The sequence below is a fragment of the Orbicella faveolata genome, unplaced genomic scaffold (assembly GCF_042242905.1).
Source record: "Orbicella faveolata isolate gen_17 unplaced genomic scaffold, um_ofav_v1 contig_3, whole genome shotgun sequence".
Classification (NCBI taxonomy): Eukaryota; Metazoa; Cnidaria; class Anthozoa; order Scleractinia; family Merulinidae; genus Orbicella; species Orbicella faveolata.
The window spans coordinates 1,614,770-1,632,595 of NW_028301558.1; the positions used below are offsets into that span (position 1 = coordinate 1,614,770).

The 17,826-nt window shown below is 40.7% G+C and overlaps 2 protein-coding genes across 2 annotated transcripts; one reads left to right on the forward strand and one right to left on the reverse strand.

Moving 5' to 3' along the window:
• Positions 1-392: 392 nt before the first annotated feature.
• On the reverse strand, positions 393-17,826 carry LOC110048764 (anamorsin homolog). Its single transcript, XM_089297281.1, has 10 exons — positions 17,641-17,826; positions 15,636-15,776; positions 7,187-7,263; positions 6,810-6,884; positions 4,879-4,951; positions 2,718-2,797; positions 1,973-2,042; positions 1,468-1,516; positions 1,199-1,274; positions 393-837 (listed from the first exon to the last, which is right to left on the reverse strand). The coding sequence occupies exons 1-10, from the start codon at positions 17,792-17,794 to the stop codon at positions 724-726; spliced, it is 909 nt and encodes a 302-aa protein (XP_089153407.1). The 5' UTR covers positions 17,795-17,826; the 3' UTR covers positions 393-723.
• LOC149106036 (uncharacterized) lies at positions 8,407-14,455 on the forward strand. Its single transcript, XM_089297282.1, has 2 exons — positions 8,407-13,109; positions 13,371-14,455. Exons 1-2 carry the CDS (start codon positions 8,751-8,753, stop codon positions 14,151-14,153), a joined length of 5,142 nt encoding a protein of 1,713 aa, XP_089153408.1. The 5' UTR covers positions 8,407-8,750; the 3' UTR covers positions 14,154-14,455.

Genomic DNA, 17,826 nt, shown 5'->3' on the forward strand with positions numbered 1-17,826 from the left:
ATTATTCTGTTCTGTTCCAAGAAAAAAAAAAAGAGGAGTACCCCTTTCAATAAAAATTCAGGCTTTTTTGGGCTAAACGGTAAGCACCCATTTTTTCAAAGTATTTTTTCCTTATGAAAGTAACTGAAATGTCCAGTTTCTAGCTTTTATGCTAATACCCATGTAACTCAACTTGAACTGAATAGTCCTCAGGCACAGACTCATTCTATACCAAGCCACGTTGCTCTCTTATGGCTGGGACAGTTTATTAGCTCTGCGTGTTAACAGATCTGACTGTTATCTACATTAGCTCACTACACGTGATTGGTGAGCATACAGGCCCCATTTAATGATGAAGTTTAACTCAGTGATTGTAGAAGACTTTTCACATCCACTTTTTCAATCAGAAACAGTTCAGTAATCTATGTCAGTTTATTTTTATTTACAAGTGCATTTCTTAAGGCAAATTGTACAATGTAGTATAAAAACGGATGTCTCCCTAGCTCCCTAGCATCACTAACAGCAGTCTAGAGCATTCACAGGTATTTTTTTAGGGCATCGAAGATAAGGAATAGGGATCTAAAGTGTGATGAAGCAATAACCAAACTCATTTTCAGCAGTGACAACAGAGATGTTCTCCTACATACATCCTGTAATTACAGCTCATCCCATATTTGAAATTAAATAAACTTCCCTTCAGTTGATCTGAGGGCTTGAAAATTTTAGTTATTGTTCTACTTTGTACTACAAATCCCCTTTCAGCTGCCGACTTGTGAGGGCCACCTTTTCTCCTGGTTTAAAGGCCGGCATTCCCAAGTAAGGACAGCTTGCACAACGGAATGCATCTCCTAAATAGCACTACAAAACAACAAATAAAAAACCTCTCAGTTGTATTGGACCCTCTTTTAAGCCTTTGCCAGGGTCAAAGTGTTGTGTCTTCAGTCTTGCAGTGCTTCTCTCCAGCCAGCATTATGAGTGGTTAAAGGCAAATTGTCAGTTCAACCTGACAAAAATGCCTGGGAGAGGCGCACTACTGCAAACAGCAGGCAGTTGTTCCTGCTTGTCAGCAATTCCCACAACAACAGAATTGTGAGGTTCATTCACCTCAAAAATGTACAACCCTAAACCATGCACTAACTCTCATCAGCATTGGAAACAATTACCGGTAGCACTCAAATCAAAGTTTACTTTAAGAGACAAATTCTTGATAATAACTCACACTTCCACATGATGATGTCACAGTCTTCTTTTGTGGTGTCTTTCCTTGATCAAGTTCCTCAGCTAAACCACATGTACTGTCAGTGGACAAATAATAATAAAATTAGTTTCAAAGTTTAGTGTAGCTATGGATATATTCATATCATAACTGTTATCTCATTATCAGTCATCAGAAATTTACTTGGCAAAGTCAAATAAAATGGATGAAATCACTTGGACTTCTAGCACTGCAGGGGGTCCAAATTGAAATGACTCACTGTTAGCCCTTACCAATTCTTACAAGCCTTCTTCTTGCCTGCCTTGTTTGTGCTACAGTCACCTGAGATTATCACAAACAACACCAAAATAGTCAAATGGAGCTGGACTCCGCTTCTAGAGCTAGAATACATTAGTTATTTGTGCAAACATCATTGAAAGTTGTCATTTAGATGGCAAAAATGGCACAATGTGGTCAAAAACTGTATGAAAATTGCTTTAATAAAAAATTGCTACAGATAATAATGTGAACCAAACTTATGTACATGTATTATTTATCTGAAATCCAACTGGAGCACAACTTAACAATTACGCAGAAAATTGTAGGTTTTTTAAAAGCTGGATTCTTGGGCAAAGAAAGTTAAATGTATGCAGTCACTGACTGTTTTGTTTTTGTGGAGCAAGAAGCAATTAGGATCTTAGTAATATTTGGACTTTGGAGCAATAAACTTGTGACATGAACAAGGAATTTGTATTAGCCTGTGTTCTGTTTTGAGTGGTTACTAACAATAAAACATACTTTTTAGTGAAGCAGGATCAGGTTTTATCAAATCTTCCTCATCAAGTAGAGTGTCTGAGTCAAGAATATCCTACAAAATTAATTCACATTGCTATAAAAATTAATTGAAATTTATAGTATCAACAATACTAGTACGTGTAGGTTATCTTCATGATAAGAATATTGTGGTATAAAGGATGTCACCACAAAGGCCAGATAGAGTTTACCTGAGTTTGGTATCTCTGGGACCAAGTAAAATGTATGTAATTTATTTATTATGGACTGGTGTTCACAAGCAGTCGTTTCACTGTTAAGCCATGCTTTGTGAGATTACTGTCCAGCAGACAAACATCTTTTATACACAATGTCTTGTAGATGTGTTCATAATGTTGTAAAGATGTAGAAATACATAAAAAATTTAATGCAGTTTTGAAAAAACTGCACACCAATATGGTTTCACCCAGATGTCCAAAGTGTTCTAGAAAATACCAAACAAGAAAGATTTCAAACAAACAGATTAGAGTCTTGATAATAACTTGATGGGTCTCATTTTGGGAGGAAACATGATCAGTGCAGCAGGAACAAAAAATCATGAAATGCCTGAAAGTTCAACAGTAATACACAACATTGCTGTTTAAAATAGATTTGCGTCTAGCTCAGACCAAATTTCACACTAACACCAGAACAGAATGTGATGAGTAGCACCAAATACTGGACATAATGTAATGTACATAACAGTGGAACGACTGTGATCCATTGTTCTTACAATTTCATCGTCGTCAATATCCTGTGCTGATAATGTCCAAATTTTTGCAACATTTTCATCTTTGACCGTGGGCTTGGAAGCTGTGAACAAACCATTATAAACCAAGATGTTTAGGGCTGTTGTGCAGGAAAATTTATTGTCATATAACCCCGTCACATTTCGTTGGTTCAGAGTTATTTCATGAGTTTTAGCTTTTTCATGACCAGTAACCCCAATAATGACATCATCAGGCCACGCCCATGGTCATGTGACAAATTCTGAAAAAATCTAAAGGCTCTAAGGCATTTTACATAACCTACTTTAATATCACAATTTTTTCATTGATTTGATATTAAATTTTTAAGCCAAATCCTCATTTTGCTATGCACAGATTTTGCTTCATTTCCAAAGGTCACTGATTTTGAGATATTCAAAAAGTTTGTAAATTTCTGAAAATGGCATGATTTCACAAAAAGGAATGCATAGCAGCTATACTTCCAATGTTGGTTTAAATCATGTCTCATTGAAAAGAGCTGGAAGTAATGAAAAACCGCATTTACTCTAGCATTTAAAGAAACCCGAAGTGTCCCCAATATCTACAGTGTAAGGGAAGTTACCCTATCAGAGAATATGCAGTTCACATGACCAGCTGCACTTCAATAAAATCAAACAAAGCACACAAAGATAGTTTTCCTTTTGCCCCTGTTTTTCTTTTTGTTCTCTTATACTGTTTTTGCTTGAACCTTTTTACCCCGAATTTTGCAAAACAAAGGAAAAACATCTTAAATTTAAGGTTACCGTAAACCTTCGCGGGTGTTCTTAATGAAAAAAATATTACCGCGCTGTCTTAAAGATAACCACTACAAATTATATATCAATGCAAAGGTTATAGAATGCTCTATTCAATAAAAATTGTTTTGCCTCAATTTTTTTAAATCATAAGGCGAGCGCAACCTAAAAGCGCGAAACGACCGACGTTCCATTGAGCGAATTTATCGGGTATCAAACTCGACCGCATCAACAAAGCTACTGCATTATATCATTCACGAGGCATCAATCATCAAAACCGTGTGGGGGATTTGCGTTTTTCAAAATTGATCTCCTGCAATGGCCTTCATCGTAAAACGTGTCGCTTTATTTTTGGACATCAGACTTGACAGAAATTTTCCAAAACAACCAATAGGAATATCGACAAACCCTCACACAGTTTTGATGATTGATGCCTCCTGAATGATATAATGCAGTAGCTTTGTTGATGCGGTCGAGTTTGATACCTGATAAATTCACTCAATGGAACGTCGGTCGTTTCGCGTTTTTAGGTCGCGCTCGCCTTATGATTAAAAAATTGAGGCAAAACAATTTTTATCAAATAGAGCATTCTATAACCTTTGCATTGATATATAATTTATAGTGGTTGTCTTTAAGACAGCGCGGTAATATTTTTTTTCGCTAAGGACACCCGCAAAGGTTTACGGTAACCTTAACCAATTTTGCGAGCTATTGTCTGTTCAAATTGTTTAAAATAAATTCCCCATGCTCAGGCTGACGCAGTTAACAGGAAGTGAAACTGAACTATCTTAGCAATGCACACATAAATTACTCAAGCCCCAAAATTGGCTGTTTCTGCACTTACTCCTTGCAGTAAGCCTGCTACCCTCCTCCGAGGATCATTAAATATGTGCATGCCATGTTTGTGATTTTCTATGGAAACAGTTTCCAGTGATTTAAAATCAAGTGGTTAAAAACTTTTCTCACCCCAGATGGTTTCTACAAAGCGCTTGCCTACTTCCAGTGACAATGTTTCCCTATATATAAACAGGCCCACACTTTTCTTGCTTCACAGTTCAATTTTGTCTGCCAATTTGAAAGTGAATATAGTTTGTCATGAACAATTTTCCATGAGATTATCTGAATTCCATTTGCAGGGGTTTCATTAAGGGCCAAGCACCAGGCAAATTGACTGACTGTGGGTACAATTTTGCCCAGCCAGTTTGACCATGCAGTGGAAAGTTTTTCTTACAAAGACATTTGAGCAGTTGTCATAGTTTTGCCAGCCTGTGAAAACCAGTCACCCTCCTGCTGAAAATGATAATGAAACCCAGCATTTGAGAAGCATGTGTCAATTTATAATTAAACTTCATCATGTAGCAAGCTTATTAACCGTGCATATCACTAAACTAACCTGATTTTGGTGCAAAAGAAAGTGGCAGTTGTGAAACTTTTCCCACCTCAAAACTCGGCTTGAAAGCAGAGATCTGCAAAAAAATCACAAGTATCTTCACACAGTCTGTTGTTTTACACAATCATGAAACATGATTTTTATGGACATCTTTTCATAGTAATTTTGTTTCAGTTTTCTAGAAATGTTTTTCACTCAGTGATGCTGGCTGACCAATGCCTAATATTATTTTCAAGCACACTTGACTTTAATCATCAGTAATTGAATGTTTTTATGTCATTGATACCAGTGTTTTGACAGCACAAAGCCAAATGAGCCATGGTGAAACTTTCTGAGTTCTGGTGACTTGGGCTTGGGCTGGAGGTTGGGGGCGGGGGGGATTGATTACTAGACCCACTCCATTTTGATTATCTTACTGTAAGTTTCATTTATCACCCATCAGGCACCACCAAGTTACCTTAAATGTACAATACAATAGATGGTATTAAAAACTGGATCATTAGATAATGCAATTCAACAGTTTTTATTGGTTTAGCCATCACGGTATATGAGCCATTATACCATGCTCTACATGTAAGCATGTGAGTAACTCTTTGGTGCATTTTTATCAGGGAAGGTGAGCAGCCCCAACCAGCCACTGTGAAGAGAGCGAAACAGTCGAGGCTACTTAAGGGTGCCCAAGACTGGCAAATGCTGGCTGATCCATCTAAAGCCCTGCATTTTCCATGTCACATTGCCATCACAACTGTGCACCCAGACATCGTAATCTGGTCCGACTCCCATAAATGCGTGCATCTGGTCGAACTAACTGTGCCTTGGGAAGGGAACTTTGACTTTGCTAACGAACGCAAGAGAACCCGTTACGAGCCTCTCCGTGCTAGCTGTGAAGATCGTGGCTGGGCCTGCAGCGTTATACCCGTCGAAGTCGGTTGCCACGGCTTCATTGCAAGATCGACCAGGTCCTTCCTGTCAAACATCGGACTCCCAACGAAAGCTCTCCGAGCAACAATCAAGACTCTTCAAGAAGAAGCAGAGGCAGCATCCAACTGGATCTGGCAGTCATCGCGCAGTGCCTAAATCTGCGCTGATCACAATATCACAATAAACTGCATCCAGTAAAGCTCTCTGCTGCCTGGACTCTCCTTGTGCATACACCACATACTTGCTGCTATTACGCCTGACCAGGCATCACCCAGTGGCATCTGCCGCTGGCGGCACCAGGAACTGTAGTTCTGTTGCTAGCCGCCGAAACTACCATAGTTCCTGGTCAACGGCTGACGAAGGTGATGCCTAGCAGTTGGCAGTTAAATCCTCTGTATGAATTCCTCTTTATAGATTCACTTTTATTAGTTTTCTAGATTTTGAGGGCGTTTTTTATAAAAGAACTATTCCACTCACACTTGTTGGATATGAGATGGTTATAGCCAACTCATATCCAATGCACGCTCATGGAATAATTGTTAGTATAACAAGTCACTAGTTACAATAATAATAAGTTAAAGCAATTTAGAACCACTTGACATCTATAATATATAGATTTAGCCAAGCCTAAGAGCAGAGCTCCTGATTGCAATAAGTTAGCCTGACTTGAGCCTGCAACCTGATCAAAAACCAGTACCTAGGCAGCCCTCAAATTAAAAAAAACATGTGACTTTGATGGGCTCTAAACTTGAGCCCATAATATGGTCACATAATACTTGTCAGCAGATACCTTGTTTTGACAGGTGTCAATTGGCCATAAAATGGATGCTCAATGTCAAAGATTTACACTGCAAACCAAGGCTGCATGTCTCAGTCAATGCAATGTATTCATTGGAGTAAGGCCGCCATGTTACACAACTTCATTAATAATTATTCATGGGTTTCTTTTTCTTTCCTATATGAGCAAGGTACTCAAAGGGCCATTAGAGAGTTCCGCTAGTAATTTAATATACCTGAATCATAGTCACATCTCCTGATTCCTCCTTTAAGGTTTTACTCTCATCCGCATTCAACTCCAGTTCTTTTGGCTAAAGTAGGAAGTTAAAGGAGAAAGTAACAGTAACATTAATTCATCTGACCTACAGAAATGGGATTACAAAAATGAATGTTCCAGAGGTTTTTGGCCCCAGAATCAGGCAAAGGGAAGGTAGACAGGTGTCCACCTCTAGTCAGCTCCCTGAATAACATGTACTGGTAAGAAGGAGCATTCATTTAAAGTTTGAAAACAGCTTATAATTTATTGAGGAATTATATTAACAAAGGTATCAAAAACAGAGAGATTGCTAACATACTGTAGACAGTTAATACAATTCAATTAGCACATACTTACAGCAGAAATGTCCACAAAACCAGACAGTTTGAGTGCAGAAGCCACTTTACCAGGAAGCCTTAGATTTCCAGTGGTTCCTGATATATAACGTTACATATTCATTCAAACACAGGAAGGTCATCTGGCACACTGTACATCAAACCCTGCCTGACTAATGTTATTGATAAATCTATTTTGTATCACTAACCAATACAAATCAATATCAGTTGATGATAATTAATTGATTAAACTGGAAATTGATAACCCTGTCTAAGTAGGTGTCTAAGTAGCAGGTGTCTTGTTCGACTTTGTGGCAGACCTTTATTTGCCTGTGGTCTTTCCAGACATGGTGAAAAGGCTTACAAACACAGGAAAGAGAGATGCCATCTGAGGGTATTTGTTTCTTTGGAATAACAGATGTCAACATCAGTAATCACATACAACCAGTATACTGTTTCCTTAACTATGTATGCCAGAGGATAACTCTTAAAAACATGATAAAATTAAGGAAGTTAACTCAAATCAATATAGATTAACATTGGTTGATATTGACTGATTAATTAATTTCCAGTATTGATTTTCATTGATTGGTTAGGCTGGGCATCAAAATCCATCAACAATAAATTACATAAATATTAATATAATTATTTGTTCAAACACCACAAAAATAAATATTCACTTCAGAGTAAAACAAAACATTGAAACTAAGTAAACATTAAAAATGCTAAAATTGCAGTCACAAAAGCAAGTATTCACTTCTGAGTAAAACAAAACATTGAAACTAAATAAACATTAAAAATGCTAAAATTGCAGTCAGGGATAGACTGTAGTGTTCATTGGAAGTTTTGTTTGACACTGACTCTATTAAAACACTAAACAATGTTTCAGACATTCTTCTTGTCTCACCATCATACTCTGTTCTGAGTCATCAATGCTCCTGGAATATCAGGACCATTAACCCTTATGGCTACTAACCTTAACTCGCAAGATAACAACTCACTTGTAGGGGTTTCAATAACAGCTGAGTAGCAGGTAGATCTACCCGCTTGTAAGGAGTGGACTACCCACTTGTAGCCGTCCTGGGTAGCCGTACACAAATTTAACTAAGACAGAATAATTTCCCCAAAGCTAAGGATTCTCTTGAAGAAATTTGGCAAAATAAGTCTAACGTTAAAGGTAAAGAAAAAGAAAGGTACAAGAAACAACTTTCTAGTGTTAACCCAGCCTTCTAGGGGTGGTGTCCGAAATCCGTAGTTGGCGTTACGCGTTGCGTTACGCGTAGAGTTACGTATCTGGTCACGTGCTTAGCTTCAAGTTAATTGACAGATGAGTCATGTGCTTGAGAGTGAGAATGTGGGAGATGTTGATTGTGAATGAGAGAGAAAAGCACGAGTGTTTCAAAAAGATTGTTTACCTTGATAGTTCAAGATTGTACCGAGATTGTGAAGATATACAGTCCTCAGATTGAAGGAAATAAAGATTGTGAAGTCCTCATATGTGTGGATTTCTATCACAGTGGTCCTTCGAGCCGGATTATCGAGCTTGAAGACGTCGACAAGATTGACCATGTGCGTGGACTGAAAATATGTCGGTCACCGACGCCATAGCGAAGAAAGTTAAAATCAGAGCTGCTCATAGAGGATCTGCGACGAAACTTCTTAATCGTTTGAAAGACAGGCTGAGTGATGAAGAAAATCCAGTGGATAAATTCTGGTTGAAAGAATCAATTCAGTCGATGCGACTGAAGATAGAGTCACTCAAAACATTAGATGACCAAATAATTGACCTTATTGCAAGTGGAACGGCCGAGGATGTCGAAGAGCGTATCGAGAAAGAAATTGAGAACAGTGATGGAGTGAGAGCAGAGTTGAACGAAATCGTGATGAGAATGGAAGAAATGATGAGTAAATTTGATCCGCCACCGCCGATAGTTCAGCCGAGTGCTTTGTCACCGCCCGCTCAAGTTCATTCAAGCATGGCGTCAGGAATCCCTCAGCAAAGCAAGGCGAAAGCAAGACTCCCCAAACTTGAAGTAAGGAAATTTCACGGGAAGATCCAAGAGTGGCAAGAATTTTGGGACGCTTTCGAAAGCGCCATCGACCAAAACGAAGGCCTCACGGCCGTTGACAAATTCTCCTACTTGCGAAGTTTAGTCACTGAACCGGCCAGATCAACCATCGCGGGATTCTCCTTGACAGCAGCGAACTATGCGGCCGCTGTTGATGTTTTGAAGAAGAAGTACAGAAAGGAAACTGCCATACAGCGTGCTCATGTGAATGACTTGCTAAATTTAGCGCTGGTGTTCAGAGATAAAGATACAACTCGTTTGAGGAAACTATACGACAGTTGCGGCGCTCATTTTAGAGGTCTCAAGGCGCTCGGAGTGGATGAAACTACCTTCGCAGCAGTGGTAGTCCCCGCCGTTTTGCAAAAGTTGCCCAAAGCATTTCACCTGACCATCACGAGGGGAGCCGACTTTCTGAACTGGTCGATGGAGGAATTGTTGAGCGCGTTTTTAAAGGAGTTGGAACTGAGGGAAGACCATTACTATGCAGTGTCCTCGGGTGGAAATACGCAGAACAGGAAGGACAGCAACACATTTCACACAAAGCAGGAAGTTGAGAACTGTGCGTTTTGCCTTGGGAGACACGCACCAGCGAACTGTAAGAAAGTGAGCGACGTGAATGCACGTAAGACTATTTTAGTTAAGTACGGTAGATGTTTCAAATGTTTGCACAGGGGGCACCGAGCCCGAGATTGTAAGTCGATTGAATTATGTAACAAGTGTGGGCGGTCCCACCACATTTCAATTTGTGATAAGCAGGATAAGCCAGCAGTCAGTGAATTTGAAGTTAGACCAGAGGCTAACCCTACCACTACTAGCCCCAGTAGTTTTCATGTTGATGCAGGAGATCGTGTAGCCCTACAGACTGCCCGTGCAGTCATCACCGGGGAGGGTCAGCCACTGAGGGTTAGAGTTTTGTTTGATGCCGGCAGTCATCGTTCCTTTGTCACAGCTGGAGTTGCTCGGCTTGCGCGGCTTCCTGTAACCAGGCAAGACTGGCTTGCAATAAGTACATTTGGGCAACGCTCAAGGGATATGAAGCTAAGGGACGTCGTCCAAGTCAAGGTGAGTCCTATAGGGGGGGAGAGTTTCATTAACATGGAGGCATACGTAGTTCCAGAAATTTCTAGTATACCAAATACCCATGTAGAATTAGTAAAATCTGATTACCCCCACTTGAAAGGGATTTGGTTCTCTGATGTAAATAAGGGGAGGGATGAGATGGTTATAGATGTATTGATTGGGGCAGACTACTTGTGGCATTTTCAGAAAGGGTGCACAATTAGGGGTAAGTTTGACGAGCCCGTTGCTGTAGAAACGGAGTTGGGGTGGGTCTTGTCAGGGCCCATGAAGGGCCAAGACACATGTAGTGATGTACACTTCACCCAGATAAATTTCATTCCAAGCTCTGTTGAAGAGCATGAAAGTCTAGATGATGTTAGAAGATTGTGGGATCTGGAGACACTGGGTATTAGAGAGATTACTGACCAGGTTCATGAGTCATTTGAAAATAGCATCTCATTCAATGGGACCAGATACTCTGTTCGCTTACCTTGGAAGGAGGGGCACCCGGAACTTCCCAGTAATTATGGAACCAGTCTGTATCGTCTTAAAACTCAGATGCGAAGACTAGAGAAGGATCCTGAGATTCTCAAGGAGTATGGGAACATCATAGAAGACCAGCTACGAGTGGGGGTGATAGAAAAGGTAGCAGAGTTGGAAAAGGCCCCCAGGATTCATTACTTGCCTCACCAAGCAGTTGTTCGCCAAGAGTCAGCTACTACCAAGGTAAGAGTGGTATATGATGCTTCCTCGAAAGAAAGTAAGAGTGTCGCATGTTTGAATGATTGTTTGCATGTTGGACCCCCTCTGACCCCCTTGCTTTACAACATTTTACTTCAATTCAGGGAAAATAGAGTGGTCCTGGTAGGGGATATTGAAAAGGCTTTTTTAAATGTGGAAGTTGACCCAGAGGATAGAGATTGTCTGCGTTTCTTGTGGGTGGAGAAACCCCCTGATTTGTCGCAAGTTGTTGTCTACAGGTTTTGTAGGGTTGTATTTGGACTGAATGCATCATCCTTTTTATTGAATGCTACACTCCGACATCATGTCAAAAGGTATGAAATTTCGGACCCAAGGTTTGTAGCTAAGTTGTTGGATTCGTTTTATGTTGATGATTTTGTTGGTGGTGGAGCGACATCACAGGAAGGTATGGAGTTGTACCAGAAGACTCAGAGTCGAATGGCCGAAGGAGGTTTCAAACTCAGGAAATGGCTGACAAATGATTCACAGGTAAGGGCCAAAATGGCAACAAAAACCCAGATTGACGATAAACAAGATGTGGTGACAGAGGAAGACATCAGTTATGCTAAGTCTTCTGTGGGCATGAAGTTGGGAAGCAAGGGCCAGAAGGTGTTAGGATGCGAGTGGGATTACGAAGCTGATGTCATCACTCTTGATCTGACGTTGATTGCGCAGCGTGCCGAAGGCTTACCTGCCACTAAGTGGAATACATTAAGGCTACTAGCAGGAGTCTATGACCCCTTGGGACTTATTAGTCCGGTTACAGTGAGTGTCAAGGTTATATTCCAAGAGATCTGTCGTCAGAAGTGTGGATGGGACGAACAGCTGGAGGGAGGGGTCAAGAAGGGCGTGGAAGATTGGATTAAGGGCCTCATTGACTGTCATAGGATTGATGTAAAACGCTGTGTTTATGACCACCCTCATGAGGAGGTGGAGGAATGCTCACTGCATGGGTTCGCAGATGCAAGTAAGAAGGCCTACTGTGGTGTGGTGTACCTTGTTTATAGAACCCAGGTAGGTAGATATGTACGAATGTTGACTTCAAAGACAAGAGTGGCACCCTTGAAGGAGCTGTCAATTCCAAGGCTAGAGCTTATGGCAGCACTTATACTAGTGAAACTTATGGTCAATGTTGAAGGTGCTCTTGCCTTGCAGCAGAGTGTTAAGCGTTCGAAACTGTGGCTGGACAGTCAGACTGCCTTGTTCTGGATTATGAACAGAGGGGAATGGAAACAATTTGTCAAGCACCGTGTGAACGAAATTTTGAAGCTGAGTGACAATGGAGATTGGAGGTACTGTCCAAGTCGAGAGAACCCAGCGGACATTGGGTCGAGAGGAATGTCTGCATCCGGTTTAAAGCAGAATGTATTGTGGTGGCAAGGTCCTGCTTGGTTAACAGAGTCAGAAGAGAGTTGGCCTTCAGAGGGATCAGTGTCACCTACCACTGAAAGTCAAGAACAAGAGAGGACGACCAGCATCCTTGTGACCCGAACTGACCTGGTTGTGGGGATAGACAAAGTCATTGAAATTGACAAGTACAGTTGCATAAGGATGGTTTCGAGAGTGACAGCGTGGCTTAAACGGTTTTGCTTCAATGTGGCCAAGAAGACAAAGTCAGAGAGGAAGCATGGACCGCTATCCTTGCAAGAGCTGACGGAGGCAGAGATTGACTGGATAAAAGCAGCACAAAGAGAGTTAAAGTGTCAAGAGAACTACAAGCAGCTTTCTAACAAGTTTGGTCTTACTGAAGACAGTAAGGGTGTGATAAGATGCAAGGGACGGCTAGAGTATGCTGATTTGCCTGCGGAAGCGAAGGAACCAATAATTTTACCCAAAGACCACCACCTGACATTCCTAGAAATTCAAAGATGTCACAAGAAGGTCCTTCACTGTGGAGTGAAGAGTACTCTTGCAGAACTGCGCACCAAATTCTGGGTTCCCAAGGGGAGACAAGTTGTGAAGAAGATATTGTCCCGGTGCGTGACATGCAAGAAGTGGGAGGGTACAGCATTTGCCCAACCAGCGACTGCGAGTTTACCAGAATTTAGGGTCAATCCGGCCCCGCCCTTCTCAAAGGTTGGGGTAGATTTTGCTGGGCCAATGTATGTCAAAGGACGAGGTAAGCAGTTAAAGAAGGTTTATGTCTGCTTATTCTCATGCTGTGTTACTCGGGCACTGCACTTGGACTTAGTGGAAGATCTCTCGACTCCTACATTTCTGAGGTGTCTGAGAAAGTTCACCGCGCAAAAAGGAACTCCCACCTTGATCGTGTCTGATAATGCAAAGACGTTCAAAGGAGCAGAGAGAGAGATACGCACACTTTTTCGACATCCTGAGGTAAGAGCAGAACTAGAAAACAAAGGTATTGAGTGGCGTTTCAACGTAGCAAAGGCCCCATGGTGGGGAGGGTTCTTCGAAAGGATGGTGAAAAGCGTTAAACGATGCTTGAGAAAGGTCATTGGAAATGCAAGACTTTCCTTTGACGAGATGTTGACAGTCCATGTGGAGGTTGAAGGTACCCTTAATTCAAGGCCCCTGACTTACGATGACAACAACCCATCAGAGGAGGTTCTTACCCCATCCCATTTGATACATGGAAGAAGGATTCAGTCATTGCCAGAGGTACTAGAGTCAGAAGAAGAGTTTGGAGAAAGTAGTGCAACATATACCAGGAGGCACAAGTACCTGACTAAGAAGCTGCAACATTTTTGGAAGAGGTGGCAACGGGAATATTTAACTGCCTTACGGGAGAGTCATGAAAGCAAAACTGCTGGGAAAGGAAGATCGCCTAAGGAAGGAGATGTCGTGGTAGTACATGAAGATGGAGTGAAGAGAGGCCTCTGGAAGATGGGAGTGGTAGAAGGGTTGATTTGTGGACGCGACAAAGAGGTAAGAGGGGCACATGTGAGGGTAATCACCAAGGGGAGGGATGTTCATATAACTAGGCCTGTTCAGAAATTGTATCCGATTGAAGTTCATGCTGGGCCAAATGCAGGTAAGAGACAAGACACAAATCAAGCGCAACCAGCAAATTTGCAATGGAGCAGTCGGCCTCGCAGAGTGGCAGCTTTGGATGCGGCTAGAAGGATAAGCAGCCTGGCAAATCAGGAAAACGACTGACCTTGTGGCTGTATTCTTGACTCATACAAGTCAAGAGGGGGGAGAGTGTCCGAAATCCGTAGTTGGCGTTACGCGTTGCGTTACGCGTAGAGTTACGTATCTGGTCACATGCTTAGCTTCAAGTTAATTGACAGATGAGTCATGTGCTTGAGAGTGAGAATGTGGGAGATGTTGATTGTGAATGAGAGAGAAAAGCACGAGTGTTTCAAAAAGATTGTTTACCTTGATAGTTCAAGATTGTACCGAGATTGTGAAGATATACAGTCCTCAGATTGAAGGAAATAAAGATTGTGAAGTCCTCATATGTGTGGATTTCTATCAGGTGGCAAATGGTAAACGCGAGACTTCGTGAGACGGCGAGACAAGCGTTTTTCTCTGCGAGTCCGAGACATTTTGACTCTTTCGTTCAGACTCTTAAAATTCGAGCCCCAGATATCGTTGAGAGCTAGAATGAGCTTGAATTGTCTTTCAGCCAGCTTCTTCGAAATGGCTGGACAGAAATGGAAATTTGATTATAATACACTACGTTATATAAATATCCAAGAGTAACTCTTGTGTTAATATCCTGATTCTTTTACTTGCTTTTATTGTGTTCAGTAAGCTTACATGTGAAGCACAATTTGATATTTGATATTCAGAACCCCCTGAAAGTAGCAACCCCTTGAGAGAAAGGTAAAAAAGTAGTGGCCGCTACTAAATCCCGAAAGTAGTGAAACTCAAAAGTAGCAAGCCCTCTGAAAGCAGCAAACCCACCCTCAACCACCTCCCACCACTCCTCAAAAAAGTGAGACCCACGTTCAATAGACTGTATATTTATTTCCAATCAATAGTCAGGTGAAAGTAACGTATGGTAACTTGATTAAAGGCACTCTACAACAAGGAAAGGTATCACTTATGTCACAAAGTGTTGTGAAATGCATGTTAACTTGTGCTTCATCAGTCGATGTTGTGCCATGTTAAAACAAAACACGTGGAATTTTCATCAAGTAACAGGAATGTAATTCAAGAAATTCTGATTCAAATTAACATCATTTTCGACAGGAGCATATTAAAAGGAACATTTCCTCAAATTTTAATTTAAAACTTGACCTGCACGCTGAGATATTGTTACATCAGACTAATGTAGGAGTGCGTCATGAAGTACAAACAGTTTATGGTATCTAACTAGCTTTCCTACTGACCACTGACAACAGGGTCTAGACATGAAGAGCTCACCCATGTGACAGTAACATAAACTTAAACTGGAAGAACAGCCTAGTCGCACCAACTTTATATAACATTTTTTGCTCCCTCAAAGTAATGACTTCTCAAAAGTAGGGACCCCCGAAAGTAACAAGCCCCAAAGGCTGCTAAGTCCAAAAGTGATGAGGCTTGTTACTTTTGGAAGTTTACAGTAACCAGGGTCCCTTTTAAACATTTACACCCAGTGACAAAATTGGGTGTGTTCCCTAAATTTGATGAAATTAAATGTTAGAATCTTACCTGTAGGTTCTGTAACAGTTAATTTTCCCCTTGGTTTTAAGATCCTGGCAATTTCTGCCAGAAGATCAAGACTGTGAACCAGCTGAGATGGCAATATCACTCCAGATAACACAGCATCAAATGATGAGGCAGGATGAGAGGCTGTGAAATAAATGAAACACTTCTGTTTAAGTTATCCGTGACTCCCTTAGGTAATGAGGTGGTTGAAATACCTTAAAAGGGTTACCAGTCAAAACTTTCCCAAGACAAAACACCCTTTTCTGGCTATATATATTAATTTGTTGTTTTTTAACTGTGCCATAAAAAAGTTTAAAAGTGTACATAAAAGTCACAGGGGCATTTGGACTTGGGCAGTTTGTCTTAGGTGCAGTTTGACTTACAATTACATTAGATATTGCATTTAACCATCAAAATGTAAGTAATGTTGAATCATCTCAAAAATGGACAAACTCTCTTTTCATTTCAAACTCCAAGAAGCAATGTTCTTTGATTAAAAAGCTGTTCTTTATCATCAGGGACTTGGTAAAAGTGGTTTCAGTTTAATTTACTGCAAAAACCATGACCCAGGTGTGATATGACTACAGCTGTTCAGGATGCCTTGAAGTATGCGTAACACGCTTTATTATTGTCAACTTGTCAGTAAGTTAAACTGGCACGTCCAATATGGCGGACAGCATAATAACAACAACAGAATGCCTCATGGCATAAATTAAGTCACGTGATACATGTGTGACACCAGGGGTTACTCCCAAAAAATTGGGTAGGGGTGTGCTGCCTGCTTACCAAAACCCTTACCCTATTTAAGAACAAACTCTGTGACTTTCCCTACCCTATATATGAGCTGACAAAAAATTTGATACCCTGTTTAATACCTTACCCTCGAATCAATACCCTGTTTCAGACATGCCTTATAATTATTAGTTCCCTAGTTCAGACTGATGATAAAGGCATTGTGAAGGGTTTTTGTTGATGGTCTTATCGATAACAATGAAAAAGTAGCTTCTTCTAAAAAACATGCCCAATTCAAGACTAGCGTACAAAAACCATACCTTATTTGAGACCAAAATGGACTAAATCGATACACTATTTCTGACCAAACCACTGAAAAATCCTATCCTTTGGGGCCGCACATACATATATAGCCCATGTAAGGGAGTACACCTAGGGGAGCCATGATCATAATTTCTCATGTCTTTTACTCTCATCAACCATTATGCTCTTGATCAATACCCTCAACAAAATTTTAATTTAACCTTATTGTACCTTTTTTAAATATTTTAGCTGCATACTAGGTAAGATTGGCTGAGCCATTGTTTGTATTTTGGCGAGAAACTGCCAAGTCAAAATACCTGTGGTGAGACCAGATGAGCCTAATATGTCACTGAACTGGATCAAAAAGGTGCAATTGAACCCACCCAATGCAGCCATAAATCTGGCCAAATCAGGTAAGTGACTTGCTATTGGAGCTTATCTGGTCAGTAGAGATGTCTCCTAACAATATTATTGACTAAGTGTTAATTCCCTCTCAATGACTGAGATTACCCGTGCCATATAAGCAATGGGGTATGACATTTGCTGACTGCAGACAACATTTCGTCCTAAATTGCACTCCAGTTAGCCTGAATATCACTCAGGTCACCCTAAACAGTGTTCAGATTAGCATTTTTATGGTTAGCTCTCGGTAATGAAAATGGTAATACTACATTAACTAAAAAATTATTCTGCAGTCGGCAAATGTCATACCCCGTTGGAAATTTGGGCAGGGTAATCTCATGTCACGTCTGGCCAGGTTTGGTGCGGTTAATCCTAAAACCAATAGATTGCATTTTACTTTTTTTCTTTTCAGCTACAGACGCACAGTGGACATTAAAATGTGGCACAAACATTAGCGATCCAGTAAACTTCTTCTCATGATCAATGTCTTATTCGTGCCACATTTTTACGTCACTTCGTTAATTTACTCGCTCAATTACTAGCTTATATATGGCTTGAACATCATACTAACACAATTGGAGTCTTTCCTCGTGTTCCACGGAAACTTTCCCCGCTCTCCCAACTTTAGAGTTAAGTTGAACCACCATCTCTTCTATCTTTTTAGGAGGAGTACTTCCTGACCAAATTAGAAGGACGGCTTGACTCTCTTTCACCTCTTCAGCCATGTTTCTGCTTAGTACGTATTTCTTTCGTGCAT